Source organism: Solea solea, chromosome 9, assembly GCF_958295425.1.
Source record: "Solea solea chromosome 9, fSolSol10.1, whole genome shotgun sequence".
NCBI lineage: Eukaryota > Metazoa > Chordata > Actinopteri > Pleuronectiformes > Soleidae > Solea > Solea solea.
Genome location: NC_081142.1, coordinates 22,119,962 through 22,136,664, shown reverse-complemented (window position 1 = coordinate 22,136,664; position 16,703 = coordinate 22,119,962). Strand labels below are relative to the sequence as shown.

Genomic DNA, 16,703 nt, shown 5'->3' with positions numbered 1-16,703 from the left:
TGGAAACAATTAAAAACATTTTGAAGGGATTTCAACCCCAAGGAATAAAAATAGAAATACAATTGAAATTTCAGTCAAAAACATGCTTTTTCAATAGGAGCCAATGGCACACAAAGAAAATGCATAAATATCTGATTTTTTTTTGTGTTTCTGTCTTGAGCATCGAGAAATGTTTATCCTGGTATAGAAATTAGATTTCATGACAGTAAAAGCGAGTCTTCGAATTCTTCTACCGGAACGTTTAATTCTCTAAATTTCAGTCGGACACTTACTCCGGATACTCCAGCATTCGACCAACGGAGGAGCACTTCCTGTTGTCAGAAGCGGCGGTGAACATGTTTGCACTCAGACTCTGTTCTCTTCACAACAGCGTGTTATCGCGGTAAGAACTGTCTCACTCTAACTACTAACGAACCAACTAACTATGAGTTAATCTTAAACAGGTTAGGTTGAAAAATCAAGATGACTCGCGTCTTCATATACGTCAAACCCACAGGGTCAAACCAACTGCAGAGGACGAGTCCATTTTCGCTGTTACTCTTTACGGTGGAAACGTAACGTTTTGCTTTTAATTACGTGTTCTCAAGCAATACTTGAGCTAAAATACTGAACGTCGTTACACTAAATAGGTGGCTTGCTTTCATGAAGGAAACGGGCGGAGATACACGTTGTTTTTGAAGTGGTACGTTCCACATTTGACACTACATCGCCCCCTAAAGCTAATATTTCCTCAAAAAGCTTCTCCTGTAAAGTAATAAATAGTTACCTGAAATCATAATTTCTCTCCTCACATAAATCTGGATTAGTAGAAACCTTTTATATATTAAATTATTCAAGGTTTTGCTGGCAGAGTTTTATAAACAGTTTTGATCATGTAGATCATATTATATATACCGTGCTAATGAAAGACTGTTATACTGACACTGTGCGTGTGTTTGTGTTTATGTTTTCATATGTTACAGGTGCGTCGGCACCGTGTCGCCGCTCTGTGCTCAGGTGTCGTCGCTCCACACTCACACAGCTCAGCTCAACTCCAACAGGACATCCATTGTCCGCTGTGGTCGTCAGAAATATGAGAGGCTGTACACTGTGATGCTGGTGGGAGCTGATGGATCCACAGTCAACATCAGATACAAAGAACCCAGACACATCCTCATGGTGAGCGACCTCACCACATTCACTCTCTGGAGTACATTTTAGTTTAATTTTCACGATTTAATTTAGTTTAATTTTCATAATCGTTAAGGTAAAGACAATAGTTGTCGGTCACTCTGGTGTCCAGTCATGTGTCTTACTTTATTGTCTATCCAGTTTACAAAACTGACACCATGACGAAGAGTTGAAACCAGTGGTTTTAACCTGTTTTTAAAGTTATCCTGGCGTGGGTTTGTCGATGTGTTCTAAGTTCCTTTGTGTCTGTGGGTTTTGAAAGATGCCGGTTGATCTGTCCACTCTGTCCGAGGAGGAGCGGCGGTCACGACAGAAAAAGAGAGCAGTCAAGAAGCAGAAGACGTCCACGGCGGTCGTCTACGAAGACGAATTTGAAGCCGACAAATACAGTCAGTTCTGGAAGAAGAAATAATGAAAGAATCTCAGACTCGGACACTCATCAGAAGCTGCGTTTTCCTGTGATTCTGCCAGGATGAGGTTACTGTCTCCTAACGCTGGTCATAGTAACATTGTTAATATGTTATAATGTTAATAAACTGATAAAAAATGCAGCCTCCGTGTGATGAATATTCATAAAAAGGCTACAACAATTAATCCATTCGAAATCCAATCCTTAACTAGGATTCCGTACTTAGAAATCCACTGAAAAAAATCACTTCAAGCAAATTTATAAGATTAAGATTTGACTTTGAGGTAAATTAATGTAACGTCTCATTGTTTCATGTTCTTATTTTCACACTGTAGTTCACACAATTGAATGGTTAAATCGAAAATGCAGTTATTAGTACAATATTTATATTTTTATAATTTTTATATTTATATTTATATAAAAATTTTTTATAATAATAGAGAACAAGAAATTAGACATAATGGTTAATGTTTTTCTTATTTCAGACAAATCTTTCATCCACAAGGCCACATTTGTAAAGAACACCTATATTTACATGCTTTTTTTAATATATATATATATAAGGAAATCTTATTTATATACAGTATATTTATTATTTAATGTTTCCAGATTTTTTTGTTACCTAAATATCTGTTATAGTGTTTAAATTATTTGTTAAGCTCAAAATGTTTAAATGCAGTAAAAAATAAAATGAACTTTGGGTGGACTTTGGTTAAATAATATAATACAGGGTTGTTACTACTATGAAATGAAAATATTCTCACTTTTTTTTTAAATAATCGAGAGCCTGAAATTTGACCTAATAATCAATGTTTAGCCAAATCTTGATCTCACATTATTTTATTTATATATATATATCTATGTTTAAATGTGTAGTTAAAAATAAACTTTGAGGGTTTTACACTCCAGCCCGGTAGGTGGCAGTGATAGTTCACAAACCAAAATACAATCGTGTGACACAGTCTTCTCGCGAGGATCCACTTCCTCAATCGCGTCCTTGGTCCGGGCTAAGTGCAAAATGGGTTACTGGGATGAACCAGAGGGCACGGCGTGTTTGGAGAAAACATGGATTACCACCAAAATGGCCACAGCTTTAGGTAAATATGAGCGATAGCAACATAAAAGCGCTGACCATAATCATCGTATTTTTCTCTCCGGGCCGCGAATTCAAAACCAGCTAATGTTTAGCTACTGTCAATGCTAACTCGAATAAGCTAGCAGGTTAGCTCCCCGGTAAAAGGCTTCGGCTCAGACTTCTTTCAAAATAAAACACAAATACTGGGAGATAAAAATGTGTTTAATATAACTGTGGTTTCCCCATATGTAGTTAGTGTTATTTGAAACCACAGAGCAGCCAGTGTGTCTATAAAGCCAACAAATAGCCTTTAAGCTGCTGCTAAAAGATAAGAAGAATATTTATCAAGTCTTTTTGAGCTTGTGACAAACTTTTTCAAACTCAGTTTAAATCTTTATTAAGTTTATTCTGGACAGTGAGCTAATCTGGCGATTATTTTCCCGATTAATTTATTTGTTGTTTATTGGCCTGGGTGTGTGCAGGTTGTTTCTCTGGACTCAAGAAAAGTTTGTGCTTCTCAAAGAGTGAGAGTGACAGCATACTGTAAATACACGCTAAAATAAAATATAATTCACTGTTAATGATCACATTATTATTACCTTTCATTTCAGATAAAACCTGCTTTAGTTCTTTAAAGTAATGATATTTATGTGTGTTGCAAACAATAAATATGGTCACATTCTGATACAACACATCTTGTGTTATTGGGTGACTGATATTTAGTGTATTTCACATATTTAATCAATATAATAAATACAATAATTATCATCACAGCTACAAAATCTAAGCATCTCTTGTCTCATGTCAACATATAGATAAAATATAGACATTGGCTCAGCTCTAGTTGTTGGACTACACCCTGCCCCTTATGTTTGTGTGTGTGTGTGCGCATGTTTCCCCTCAGGCCTGGTTGGTTCAGCCTATCACATCGTGGTATTCCAGCCTGACTCTGCAATCGCAGCAGTACAAAAAGCGACAACCGCGACTGTCACCATGGGTAAGGTTTTTTGTTGTTATTTTTCAAAATCCAAATCTGACTTAATCTCTGAAAGGGGCTTAATTAATATGAACCAAAATGTATTATTGTCAATGGAGACGTGAGCACAAAATTTCCCAGTCTGTCTTTCCCCTATTTAAAAATCAAATTAATATTATTTTATTTACATTTTGGTCTACTTTCTTTTTTTTAAATTCCATCTTATTTCTCCTTTTCTAGGCTGGCCTTACTTTATTTTTGATTCACCTCTTCTTCCTTAAGTATGTGAATCAAAGTTTACCTGTTTACATGACGCGATACGTGATACACATGATGCCTGCGATTCTTGTAATCATTATATTGCAAGACAATCATATAGCGAAACATCGCAATATCTGTCTATATCTAACTGAAGAAAACAAACATGTTAACATGAAACGTTAAAAGTGCAGGATTTCTCTATTTATTTACGACATAGAGAAAGGTCAAAGGTCATGAAGGTGGATGGAGCATCTCTTGACGTAGCTTATCCCACTGTGAACTCCCTCTTTCTTCAGCCAGGTCACTTCCACTCAAGTTTCCCCTCATTCATTTAAGCAGAGCCACCGTGAGGTGACACAGAGTGAAACTGGCAGAAACTGTTTACTTTAGAGCACCTTGATTTGTTCATTAATGTACCGATATTTGCCCTGGTTTAACGTATATTATCGTATTGCACGAGGAAGGACGACGATATATCACCAATAACCCACACCTGCTGTCTGTCTGTCTGTCTGTCTGTCTGTCTGTCTGTGTTCTCTCAGCCACCATGGGGGCCATCTTTGGAATGGCTACATGTCTCAGTGCTCAGGCTCGCGAAGCTCCAGATGAACCACTCAATTACTTCATCGGTGGCTGCGCCTCTGGAATCTTCCTGGGAGCCAGAAGTAAGTTATGAGTCCTGATAGAGAAACAAATCTGCCTTCACACCTGAAACCAAAAGACAAGAATCCAGTCTCTTAAAAGGTATACTTCAGGTTTTTTTGAAGTATGGTCTGATGATGTACTCGCCATTTCACATCTGGTATCAGTATCAGAACATGCTTCCAGTCAAAGGTGTGGATAGAGTACACGCGCGATGAACTGCTCCTGAGTTTGGTTGCTTGTTAGTTCCCCATCAGAGATCTGGACTATGTTCACACTGACTTTAACAAACTGTACTTAATAAGGCTGGTGTGAATTAGGGCTGGGCGATATCTCGTTGTTTTAATATATATCGACATATTTCTAAACGAGATATAACATGGGACAATATTGCTTGTATCGATATAGATACAAGATATAATACACAGGCTGCCAGTTCGCACCTATTTCTCCTCCCCCTCCGTCCCTACACACACACACACACACACTAAAGGGGCGTCGCACAACACCCACACCTTTTCTGCAGTTTTCTCGCCTTACTACAGTCGCTCCATTTCTCTGGCCGTTCTGTGTCTGTGCTCGCTGCAGCTGCCTCCTCTCCCCCTCCCTCTCCTGTTGTTGCCTCAGACATGACACCGACTTTGAGTGTGACCAGCTGATGATTGCCTCTTCTGCCTTAAAGGCGACACAGACCGGAAGCTCCAATTAACGCTGCTTTTGTGTGTGTATCTGCGTTATTACCTCGTTTCTGAAACCCTACAGTTTCAGAACAAACAGTTCAGCCACTGCTGAGAAAATAGGGTTTTATTGTTTTCCTGGGCTCTGCAAAGCGGATCGGCACTTCCGTTTGCTATTGTTGTCATCAGTAAACCTCACCACGTCTCTCACCACCGTAGCTCCAGGCACTAGCCCGGTGCACATCCGGTTGCGTACATTCAACCGCAGAAGAAGAAGAATTACTCTCGCAACACAGTCCGCGTTCTTGGGGGTGTGATTTTGGTCTGAAACAACACAGCTGACGAGAGCGTCAGTGAGGAGATATTTTGATTGGCTCGTTTGCAGCGATTAGGAGGTTTTTCACCATGAAAACAAGTTAATATATATAAGTAGACCTCCATAACTAACAAATATGTGTGATACAAGCATTCTATGTCACCTTTAAGTCCCGCCTCTCTTGGTGTGTTTTATTGTTCAGCTCGTGCTGAGGAGGCGGGAACTAGCTGGTTCATAGTTCACACACTAAAGAGATTTGATTTATTTTCTGTTACTAGAAGACATAATTTAATTATCATATCAACAAGCTGTGTTAGATGTGAAATAATTGAGAAAAGTGTTCAAACCCAATTGGGCATTCATTTTCACAGATTTTTATTTTATTAGTCATGTTTGTTCCAATTTGTTTAAGTCTGTTTTTATTTCCTGTTAGTTTGTACATGTGTATATTATTTTATACTGAGTGTGTTTTTATACTTTTGTAGTATCACTCATTTAAATGGAAAGCTTTTTATATCTTGTATTTTATACATTTTGTACCCTTCTGTCATTGTAGTCATCGTTTTTTATTGTTTTGTCCAAAAATATGAAAACATTTGTGAAGCCAATGTTATTGAGTTGGCAAAGTTGATGAGTTTGTATGAATGAATTCATAACCCTAACCCAGCCATTAAGATTCTCAATTTGTGTTGATCCCTACAAATTGAGGACATAATAACCTCTTAACATTTGAAATGAAATAACTTGAAAAATATGTAGGAAGGGGGTGTGGCGTTTCTTTTCTTTTTGAAATAACAGTTTGCTTTGCAGTTGCAGTAAAAATACGTCAGTGGAAAAATGTTTATTGTTACTGTTCAAATTGTTACAGCATTGTATTTTTGAATTAATTACTGTATATTTTTGTCACGCAGGAAAGAGATTTATTTTATTTTATTCAAGGAGCATTTTTATTTCAGTGACCTCTGACATTTGGCATGTGGCTTAAACTTATAATGGACAGTTTGTTTATTTTTAAAGGGTTTGCCTCTGGAAAACATTTTATCTAATATGCTATAATGCTTTGGGGGAAACCCCATTTACGTCACAGAAAAAATATCGAGATAAATATCGAGTATCGCCATTCAGCTAAACACTATCGAGATATGACTTTTAGTCCATATTGCCCAGCCCGAGTGTGAATGCATCCTTAGAGAAGATGAAAGAGAAGGTTCATATTTCGTGATATACTTGTGTAAAATCTGCATTTTAACTTTTCTCCTTTCTCTTCTGCAGCCCACAGTGCCATGACCGGAACGACAGCGTGCCTGGGTCTGGGAACGCTGGCCTTCTTCTCAAAAGCGGCTAAGATGGAGGGATGGAGGATCTATGGGCCGCCCAAACTATGAGGAGCATCTGTAAAAATTAACTGTATGTTGTAAAAAGAGTTCATTAAATAAAGTTATTGTGAAAAAGAGGAAGTTATCGCGGCAGTGAGGTTTTTACAGTCTCTCCAGTGTTCAGAAAAACCTCATTCCATTTTTCATCTAAGATCAAATTACCTCGATTCTCACATGAAAAATGGTTGGGTTCAAACAAAAGGTGCCTTCTTCTATGCTGTGTATCAGATCCAGATGTAAAGACCTGGAAGTAAAAAGCTGAAATATTTATCTTTTGATGTCAAACCCAGATGTTTTCAGTCTATGGCAAAAGTAAAGGAATTGGCCTCACTGTTCCAATACTGTATGTGAAACACTCAAACTTCTCTCTCTTAATTTACTTAATTACCACATGGACAAATATTCTTTACGGAAATAGTCGGCGAGATTTTACATATTCTGTCAAGGAAATAACCTAACACTCAGTTTTCCTCTAAGTGGGGAACATCATTTACAAAATCAACATTCTGTTCTATTAAAGAAGCGCTGAGACCATGAACTCGGTGGAAATGTCTCTTTTTGCAAACAGCAGAATTAAACAAAGGTATGTTAACCTCTTTTATACAGTCTGTGATCTAGAAAGTCTAGACAAGCTGCTAATACCATGCTACATTTATAAAAACGAGAGATTTCTGTTTATTCATTGGCTTTTATCACCGCGGTGCTTTGGTGTGCGTGGAGTGTTCGATCCAGGAATCGTACACTGCGTGTGGGTTCAAGCAGCGTACAAAGTTTACTATGTTGTAATTCATGTAGTGTGAGCTGTGTTTTTATTTATATTAGGTTTATACAGGCTTGTAGCCCAAAATTATTTTACCCAGAATCTCTCTGGGCTCCCCAATTGCGGAAATGTTGGGCTTATAATAAAAAAACTTTTTTGGGGTTTCCCCCAATTAATGATATTGACAAATGTACTTGCAAACAAAATAGAGATTAGTAGAAAGTAGAGATTTCTGTTGTCTTTATTCTTTGTTATGTTTTGTTTTTTTATCTCCTTGGTGCTTTTTGTGTGGACTATTTTAATTCATACCCTCAGATTCAGTGGAATCTCTGCTTTACGAGTGTGAGTATCCATCCATCCCTCATCTACCGCTTTATCCTCCACCAGAGGGTCGCGGGGGGTGCTGTGCCAATGTCAGCTACATCAGGCGATAGGTGGGGTACACCATGGACAGTTCGCTAGTCCATCGCACACATAGAGACAAACAACCATTCAAAGTTCCAGTTCTGACACATCTACCGTATATTATCTATGTAGATGTGTCTATAACCCAGAACTTTCACACAACTGAAGTTGACTCTCATGGCAGTTTGGAGCCTGACGACATTAAAGTCATTAGGACTCACTGGAGTCACGGTGAGCACCGCCCATTTTTCACTTTATGGTCAAATCCTTGGGTTTCACCAACACAAACCTTCACAATTGTTGAGGCCTCCTGTGTAAGAGGTGAAACACCTTCAACAAATCAAGCCCATTTGCCACTGATCCATTCACTTTTGGATTTTCCGGGGAGTTAGGTGAGTTACGGTCGTGCTGTTCTTCGTCTGAAAGTCTAGAGAAACAATGCTGTGGACTGTTTCCAGGTTTTTTAGAAGAAGGGCGAGGTGAAACCTCGATACTCATCACAGGAAGTGAGTCGCAGGCCAGAGAATTTCATTCTGGCTTGGTCGGGAGTGTTGAAGATATATTGATATTCTGTCCAAACAAATATCACTTTAGCTCCATGTGAACAACAAGCGAAGCAGCTCTAAACACGATTGAAATCAAAACAGTTTTGCCACATTCATTTGTAGCTGGTGATAAATATTGAAATATTCAAATTCTTATTTGAACACAAAGCACAGTAATACAGTAATTTACTGAAATGATAAGGTCATTGAATGTGGCCGGCTACTTTAATGCTGTCATTTTCTTTACTTTTTTGGTGTAAACAATGTAACATGAGAAATAATCACAGTTAGGAGTAAAAAATAAAAGAAAGAAAGAAAATGTGGCCTTTATCTATTTTTTCTGCAGGGTTGGTGACTATGTGTTGAAAAACCAACACCTTTAATAGCCTGGGGCATTCTGTACACAGATTAACAGGCTGTGTTGGTTTTATTCAAATTTTTTTGTGTCAAAGCAGCAGCAGCAGCAGCAGCAGAAGAGCAGCAGCAGAGCAGCAGAAGAGCAGCAGAGCAGCAGAACAGCAGCAGAGCAGCAGCAGAGCAGCAGCAGAACAGCAGCAGCAGAGCAGCAGAACAGCAGCAGCAGAGCAGCAGAACAACAGCAGAGCAACAGCAGCAGCAGTAACAGCAGCAGCAGCAGCAGAGCAACAGAGATGACTTCATTGCAGCAGGTGAACCCCAGAGTGCTGGCGATCAGAGAGTCCACAGGTCTGCAGACTCTGGCTGCTCACATCACACAGCAGATCACCGAGGTGAGTGACCTGAGCGACCAAAACCACTGTGGGCTGAGGAGAAGTTCTTTTTCACTACTCGTCCTTCAAAGAAAGGACGGCTGATCTTTCAGAACAGAGGTTTAAAGCTGTAGTAAAAGAAGTATGACAGTTCAGGCATTGAGCAAACAATGAGTGTGTGTTCTTCACAGGGAGGAAAGAGGCCGTTCCAAAAGGTGACTGATGTCAGTTCACATGATCCCCAGGAGGCAGGGATGGCGCCCATCTCATTCGTTCGCCAGGTTGGTGTTTCCCATAGTTCCTCGTGGACTGTTTGTGCCTGTTATTCCATGTTTGTTCTGTCTCAGGTCTTGGCAATGTGTCAGTATCCTGAGCTCCTCAAGGACGAACACTTCCCTCTGGATGCCAGGCAGCGGGCACAGAAGCTTCTGGGGTGGTGCAGTGGAGGAAGTGTGGGTGAGAATCCATAAAATGGTTTCTCTCATCTTGAGAAACACATGGGCAAAACCCCCCCAAAAAACACAATAAATAAGCCTCTATGGTCTGTTGTGATGTTAGGTTCGTACACGTCAACGACCAATGGCACGCCACAGATCCTGGAAACCATTGCTGACTTCATAACGAGGCGAGATGGCGGAGTGCGTTCACATCCAGAAAACATCATCTTCTCCAGTGGTTCTCAGAAAATCTTTCAGGTATGATTTAAAAAACAAAACAAAACCCCAAAACCCTTCACTCTGGGGCTTCCTATTTATCAATTACAGCTATTTAAATATTTATAAGAGGCTGTGTAGGGCCACCAGGGGGCCCCCAAGTTAACTTAAAACATTTTTTTTAATTATTATTATTTTTTGCGCATGACTGATGACACGTATCAGTGTCCTTGAGAAAAGGCAGCGAAACGTAGTGAATTTAAGTGGAGACTTTAGTTGGAGTGAAAACACAGCTGCTTTTTTATTTGGTCACGTTCGTGTGTGTTACTACAGTGAGGGTGTCGACAAGAGAAACAAGTTTTACTTTTATGTTGCGTGTGTGTGATGCTGTGGAAGTGTTCGTGGAAGTGGGGGTGGGAGGACACGGCAGGCTGCGGGGAAACATGTTCCAGCCTCTTCATCATCACCTACGGAAACAAATATCCCTCTTTCATTGTCTCTGTTACCGCACCATGCCACACCCTTCACACACACACACCGTGATGACTACCAGGGCCGGCCGATGCATAAGTGAACTAAGGGCCTCCTGGCCACCAGGGGGCCCCCAATGGAGTGTTTTGTTTGTTTGTTTGTTTTTTAAACATAGACATGAATGAATGAATACGTTTTTCAATCTAACTTCAGTAAACCACACTTAGTGCTTAGCACTGATTTAAACCAGGAGTGTCAAACACACAACCGGCGGGCCAGAACCGGCTCGCTAGAGGGTCCAATCAGGCCCACAGGATGATCATCCATCCATTTTCTACCTCTTTATCCTCCATGTTATGTGAAATACCATATTTTTCAGTTCCAGAGACCTGTGATTAAATGTTTTGTGTAGCTTCACTGTGATCACATGTGTAAATGGTGAACTTAGACATAATATCGTTAAATTGCACAAATTTCTCTCAAGAAATTTCAGGTTGTTCATAATATGTTTTGATATAATGCTATTTCTGTATTATATGTTTAAAACTAAAACCTAAACTACCAACTGTTGAAGCAGTTACAGTATATCACTGCATAATAACATGTTGAAATGGATGCTAAATGTTTGACCTCCATCATAGCACAGCAACCACTAGAATCTTTCCTCCACTTTTTTTCCCACTCAAGTCGTGATGTTTGTCCTTTGTTTGCGTGTTGTCGCTTGGATTGTGTTCAGCTCCTTTTGCACCTGATGAGCTGTGGGTCCGGGGGAAGTCAGACGGGGATGTTGATCCCCACGCCTTGCCCGCACACGCTGCTCAGTCTGATGGACGAGTCAGAGGTGAAGACGGTGCCGTACCAGCTCACGGAGGAGCGAGGCTGGGCCGTGGACCTGGACAAGCTGCACCAGGCTTTGAAGGCTGCTAGGGGGCACTGTGAGCCCAGAGCCATTTACATCTGCAACCCAGGAAACCCCACAGGTAATTATCAATATGAGCACCTACATCAAGTAGATTTCCCATTTGAATATTTGATGCTAACTGGTTACCTGTCCTGCCAGGTCATGTGCAAGACAGGGAGACGATAGAACAAGTGATCCGATTTGCTGCAACAGAGGGTCTGGTGCTGTTGGCTCATGAGGTGATCAGAAAGTTGCACCCCAAAAATTGGTGGCTTTAAGTTCCAGTTCACAGACACACACCTTTAAATGTCCCTTCTTGGACCTTCTAGGTGCACCAGGACAGTGTGTATGGGCAAGACAAACAGTTTGTTTCCTATAAGAAAGTCCTGTTTGAGATGGAAAAGAAGTATTCAGAGGCAGTGGAGTTGATCTCCATCCATTCCATATCGACAGCCAGCATGGGAGAGTGAGTTTTCCTCATGTTTCTTTAAGAGCAAACCTCGAGCAAGCCTAGTCTCTGACCTACACTCTTTTTTTCCATGCTTATGTAAGTTGGTAAAGTTCTATACTGATCTTGATAGGATCCAAGTGTAAACATTTCATTGACCTCAACACTGCTGGAAGTGGACAAAAGCTTCCGTCACATGAAATATAAGGCAATAATAATAATAATGATGTTCACCGTGTCTGTAGGTGTGGTCTGAGAGGAGCTTACATGGAGGTCGTCAACGTCGACCCGCCCATCATGACGTACGTCAAACGTCTGCAGATCACCACGTGTCCGCCGGTTCTCTCACATCTCACATTGAATTTAATGGTCAATCCACCCACACCTGGAGATCTGTCGTATGGCAAATATGCACAGGTGAGAGGATAAAACGACAAGTCGCTTTCTTACGGAACTAAAAACACAGAGATGTAGTGATATAGAAGTGGAATAAAAACAGTGGTACGCCAGCTTTCTGTTGTCTTCCATGTTCGACGTGTTTGGTTTCACACTGTTGTCTGTCATCTTTTTGTCCTCCATTGTAGGAGATTCTCCAAAGACAGAAAACACTGTCCCAGAATGCTCGGCGGGCGTGTGACTTTCTGAACGCTTTACCGGGGATGAGCTGTCAACCGGCGATGGGCGGAGTCTTTCTTTACCCTCGTCTGCAGTTACCGAGTCACATGATTGAGGAGGCAAAGGTCAGACACTCACGCTACAGAATATTTGCACTGATGTGATTTTTTCATTCACCTTTTCAATGTCACAGGGAGGCGTCATAATGCAAATAAATTGTGTTTTTATGTTGTGTTTAATGTTATATGTTATATAAATGAACATGTAATTGTCGTCAGGATTGTGTATGAAATGTTCTGGAGGCAGACGAAGCTTTGTTTGTATCCATAGTGTTTGTTTTCAGAGGTCAAATGTGCACATGGTCTTGCACATGAATCGTTAAACATGTGAGTCGGTGGAAAAATCACGCTGCTGTTGCTGTTGCTGTTGATTTCAGACGTCAGGTGTGGAGGCAGATGTGTTTTACTGTCAGAGGTTTCTGGAAGAAGAAGGCGTGTGTTTGGGACCGGGCTGTGAGAATGGACACGACGATCAAAACTACCACGTCAGGTAACAGGAGAAGCTCCATCTTATGCTATATGTATATACATATATCTCTCTATATATATATATATATATATATGCTGTTGAGAGGAATCATTGTTGCCTTTTTGAGTGAATGTGTTCATGTCAGTGTGGATTTTTGTGTTCTCAGGTTGTGTGTTCTGGTTCCTCCTGCGTCTCTGGACCAGGTCCTGGCTCGTCTTCGGTCTTTCCACCTGCGTCTGCTGGAAGGTTCTCACTGATGGAAAAGACAAGCATGGTTTTCATGGTTTAAGTTATTTCTTGATCTTGAAAAATATGAAAATATGCTGCAGTTCCTTTATTAAGGGTCTTATTCTTTGCTGTATTTTTTTTTTTTTTTTAATTATCATTCAAAATAAGCCTGTATTGTGTTGTGTGTTAATGCAACATGTTCAATTCAAATCTTTATTTACCCCTAGCAGAAACCAAATGCATGCTTACCCTATGGCACTACTGCTTTAACAGATGTCAGTCCATCAATCAAACTTTATTGATACTGCACTTTTCATGCGAGGCAATAACAGCTCAAAGTGCTTCACAGGATAAAAACATAACAAAGGAAAAGCCTCGACGGTAAAGCCTGATAATTAAAATGAGCGATTTGAGGCAAATTCCAATAAAAATGAAAACTTAATTTTGAAACGATTGGATGCATTTCTGACTCCACTAATTATATTTGTCTTTATTGTTGTAATTCTGTTTTCTGTCTTTGAATAGACATGTATTGTCTTTATACATTGTAATTTAACTTTAAGGTTTAGTATTAAGAACCTGGGTCCAGGGACTAACTCTGGTGCATTTACACTGTCCCTGAAAATATATAGATTTGCCGTCAATCCATCCTTCTTCTACTGCTTTATCCAGCACATGAGGTTCACGTGGTGGGTTCATAGGGCAGAAGACGGGGTCCATCACAGGGATTCACACCTACGGTCAATTTAGATTGATCCCCAATGTCGTTGTGGAACCACAGGGTGTCAGTGTTGTCCAGCATGTGGGCAGATGCTGTCACAGGTCACAGGCATCTGGATGCTGTTGCTGGTGAAAAAATGTTGGGGGGGAAAAATGTGGACTTGAATGTGTCTTGAACACAAAGAGACAACGCATCATTTATTCATCACTGTATATACTGTATGTTTCATATGCTGCATATAGGGAGCGACATCTATGAGGCGTTACACCATCAAAGCATCCCGTCCTCGTCTTTCTGCGGCTGTGGATTCGTGGAAATTAGGGCGACACACATTTCATATTTCTAAAACATGTATGTGTGTGTTTATACTAAAACAATAAAGCAGTGTGATCCAGTTTGGTCTGCATCTGCTTGGCCTTCACACAGCAGCTCCTCCTCCTCCTGCTCCTGGAGTGGAGCCCGGGACTAGTGAATGAGCGAGCTCCAGATCACAGGCCGTTGTGCTGGAGCCTCATTATAAAACGATGTATTAAATCCTCAGCTGTAAATAACGTGATAACTGCTGTGCAGGGCTCAGCTTCACCCACAGGAACTGGCTGCTACCCCCCCCCCCCCCCCCCCTCTTTTTTTTGCTATGTTTCTCGATCTACTACTCCCTCTCTCTATCCTCTCAATGCCATGCTTCAATTTTGCTCATGCTATGTAATTATTCCACCCCAGTTGCTCTCGAGGGAGCGAATTAAAATGTGTGTGTGAGTGAGAGAGAGGGGTGAGACGGCTCATTCCTCAAAAGCAGAGTCCTCACACTCCCCCTCCACACCCACACCCACCCCCACCCTCAGTGCTCAGCGGTGGGTTCTCCATCGCAGGAGGCTGAGGAAAGAAAATGTAGAATCAGCAGCTTTTACAGGAGGAGCAGGAAATAAACAGTCATGATTACAGTGATTAAGGGGAGGAGGAAATAAATCAATCAAAAATATGATATGAGAAATACTGTGACACACTGTCGACAGGCGTTGCAAAAAATATATAAATAAAAGGCAAGAAATATCAGTGGCACAAAGAAATAATAGACTTTTGCGACAGCGGAACTTAATGACAGATCTGAACTCTAAGAAATAAAGAAGTGTAAACGTATCCATGTTTTTACATGAAGTCTTTCAACTTAAAATGTTATTTTCAAGCTTTCTGATTTGGTTTCTATATTCATATTCACAATTAAAATGTAAGAAAGAAAGAAACATGGACTTCATTATTGAAATGTGTTCATTTGTGACTGCACACAGTGATATCTAGAGTGGTTTATTCCACTCAGGTCGTGTCATTTTCCCACAGTTGGAGCACCCTTTGAACACTGTAAGGTCAGGCTGCAATAATTGTAAATCGATTATATTGGGGTTTTTAACAATTAAAAACAAGCTCCTTAAAATTCCTAAATCACATCTGCCGTAAAATCCAAGGACATTTATCCCACTATGCACCTTATCTACATGTTTTTTTTGCACATTTTAACCACACTTTATCTATCTATCTACCTACCTACCTACCTACCTACCTATCTATCTATCTATCTATCTATCTATCTATCTATCTATCTATCTATCTATCTATCTATCTATCTATCTATCTATCTATCTATCTATCTATCTACGATCAACATTTTTCAACATTTTATGGACCAGACAAGTATTCGATTACTGTAGTTAGGTGACATTTTTCATTGGAGGAAATGTTTGTTTATTACATCACCTTTTTACGATTAAAAGATGTTCATTATCACAGTTAATGTGATGAACTTAGTAAAGTTCTTGTGTTTTTTGGAATATTTCACATCCCAGAATCAGCCGGCGTCGTGTCATGAATCACATAGACGACAGTGACCTTTGAGCGCAGAGTGATTTGTAAAGTTCCCCCCGATCGAGCCAATGTTGCTATGTAACTGAGCCGTCGTTTGGATGCCACTATTAATTTTTCCTCTGGTGTGTTCTCTGCTTTTCTCAAATGCAATTAGATACTCGTGTTAATCCAATCCCCGCTGTTTGTTTGGCCATCTGCCTGCTGACCTGCCTGCCCGTCTGGATTTCAGCTGCACACATGACGGGCGATGGCGGGCGGCGCAGCACACGTGCGGCGCAGAGAATGTGGCGCGCCTCACTGTTGACGGTGTGAACAAACAGGAGGTGACACGCGGACACAAGAGTAAGACATCAGCGGGGACGTGGTGTGCAGGGACAGGATGAACCAATGTGCTGAGGAGGGAGCGAGTTCTTCCTGTAACAAGGTGAAACAGGTTCTGTTTTAACTTCCTGATTTGATTCATTCCGACAGCTTTTACCAGGGGTGACCAAAAACTTAACAAGGGCCAGATTTGTGAAGATTTCCGGGTCCCTTCAGACCTTTTTCTAACAGTAAAAGCAACAGTTTTATTTATGTTTTATAATAATTACATTTTCAATGTCACAATTATCATTTTAAATGGTAATTTAACCAAATCTAAGCCTTTCTTTCACATCTAGAGTCAGATAACATTATAAAACTGAAGCTGCAGGCTGTACAAAGTCTGACCAATAGCTGTGATTGGCCTGCGGGGTGGACTTTGGACATGCCTGAAGTCTCTAACCTTAACGTTGGTCATCTGATATTAGATTCTACATCATGAGGACCAGACTTTGGTCTCCATGAGGACTTCTGGTCCTGACAAATAACAGAAGAATCCAGTACACAGAAGAAGAAGAAACCAACAGCAATAAAAATGGTAAAAAATCTTATTGCTGGGACATTTTTAGACAGATGAGAGG

At 40.4% G+C, this 16,703-nt stretch overlaps 3 protein-coding genes across 3 annotated transcripts; all 3 read left to right on the top strand.

The window, feature by feature from the left end:
- Positions 1 to 248: 248 nt before the first annotated feature.
- mrpl55 (mitochondrial ribosomal protein L55) lies at positions 249 to 1,721 on the top strand. Its single transcript, XM_058638835.1, has 3 exons — positions 249 to 382; positions 963 to 1,158; positions 1,433 to 1,721. The coding sequence occupies exons 1-3, from the start codon at positions 336 to 338 to the stop codon at positions 1,580 to 1,582; spliced, it is 393 nt and encodes a 130-aa protein (XP_058494818.1). The 5' UTR covers positions 249 to 335; the 3' UTR covers positions 1,583 to 1,721.
- Positions 1,722 to 2,538: 817 nt separating this feature from the next.
- Positions 2,539 to 6,979, top strand: ndufa11 (NADH:ubiquinone oxidoreductase subunit A11). Its single transcript, XM_058637559.1, has 4 exons — positions 2,539 to 2,676; positions 3,559 to 3,651; positions 4,434 to 4,556; positions 6,799 to 6,979. Exons 1-4 carry the CDS (start codon positions 2,598 to 2,600, stop codon positions 6,909 to 6,911), a joined length of 408 nt encoding a protein of 135 aa, XP_058493542.1. The 5' UTR covers positions 2,539 to 2,597; the 3' UTR covers positions 6,912 to 6,979.
- A 2,235-nt stretch (positions 6,980 to 9,214) lies between these two features.
- LOC131466015 (alanine aminotransferase 2-like) lies at positions 9,215 to 13,651 on the top strand. The gene is made up of 11 exons (XM_058639051.1): positions 9,215 to 9,361; positions 9,532 to 9,621; positions 9,688 to 9,796; positions 9,899 to 10,035; positions 11,201 to 11,444; positions 11,525 to 11,604; positions 11,695 to 11,831; positions 12,059 to 12,230; positions 12,398 to 12,553; positions 12,865 to 12,977; positions 13,123 to 13,651. The coding sequence occupies exons 1-11, from the start codon at positions 9,263 to 9,265 to the stop codon at positions 13,211 to 13,213; spliced, it is 1,428 nt and encodes a 475-aa protein (XP_058495034.1). The 5' UTR covers positions 9,215 to 9,262; the 3' UTR covers positions 13,214 to 13,651.
- The last annotated feature ends 3,052 nt before the right edge of the window (positions 13,652 to 16,703 follow it).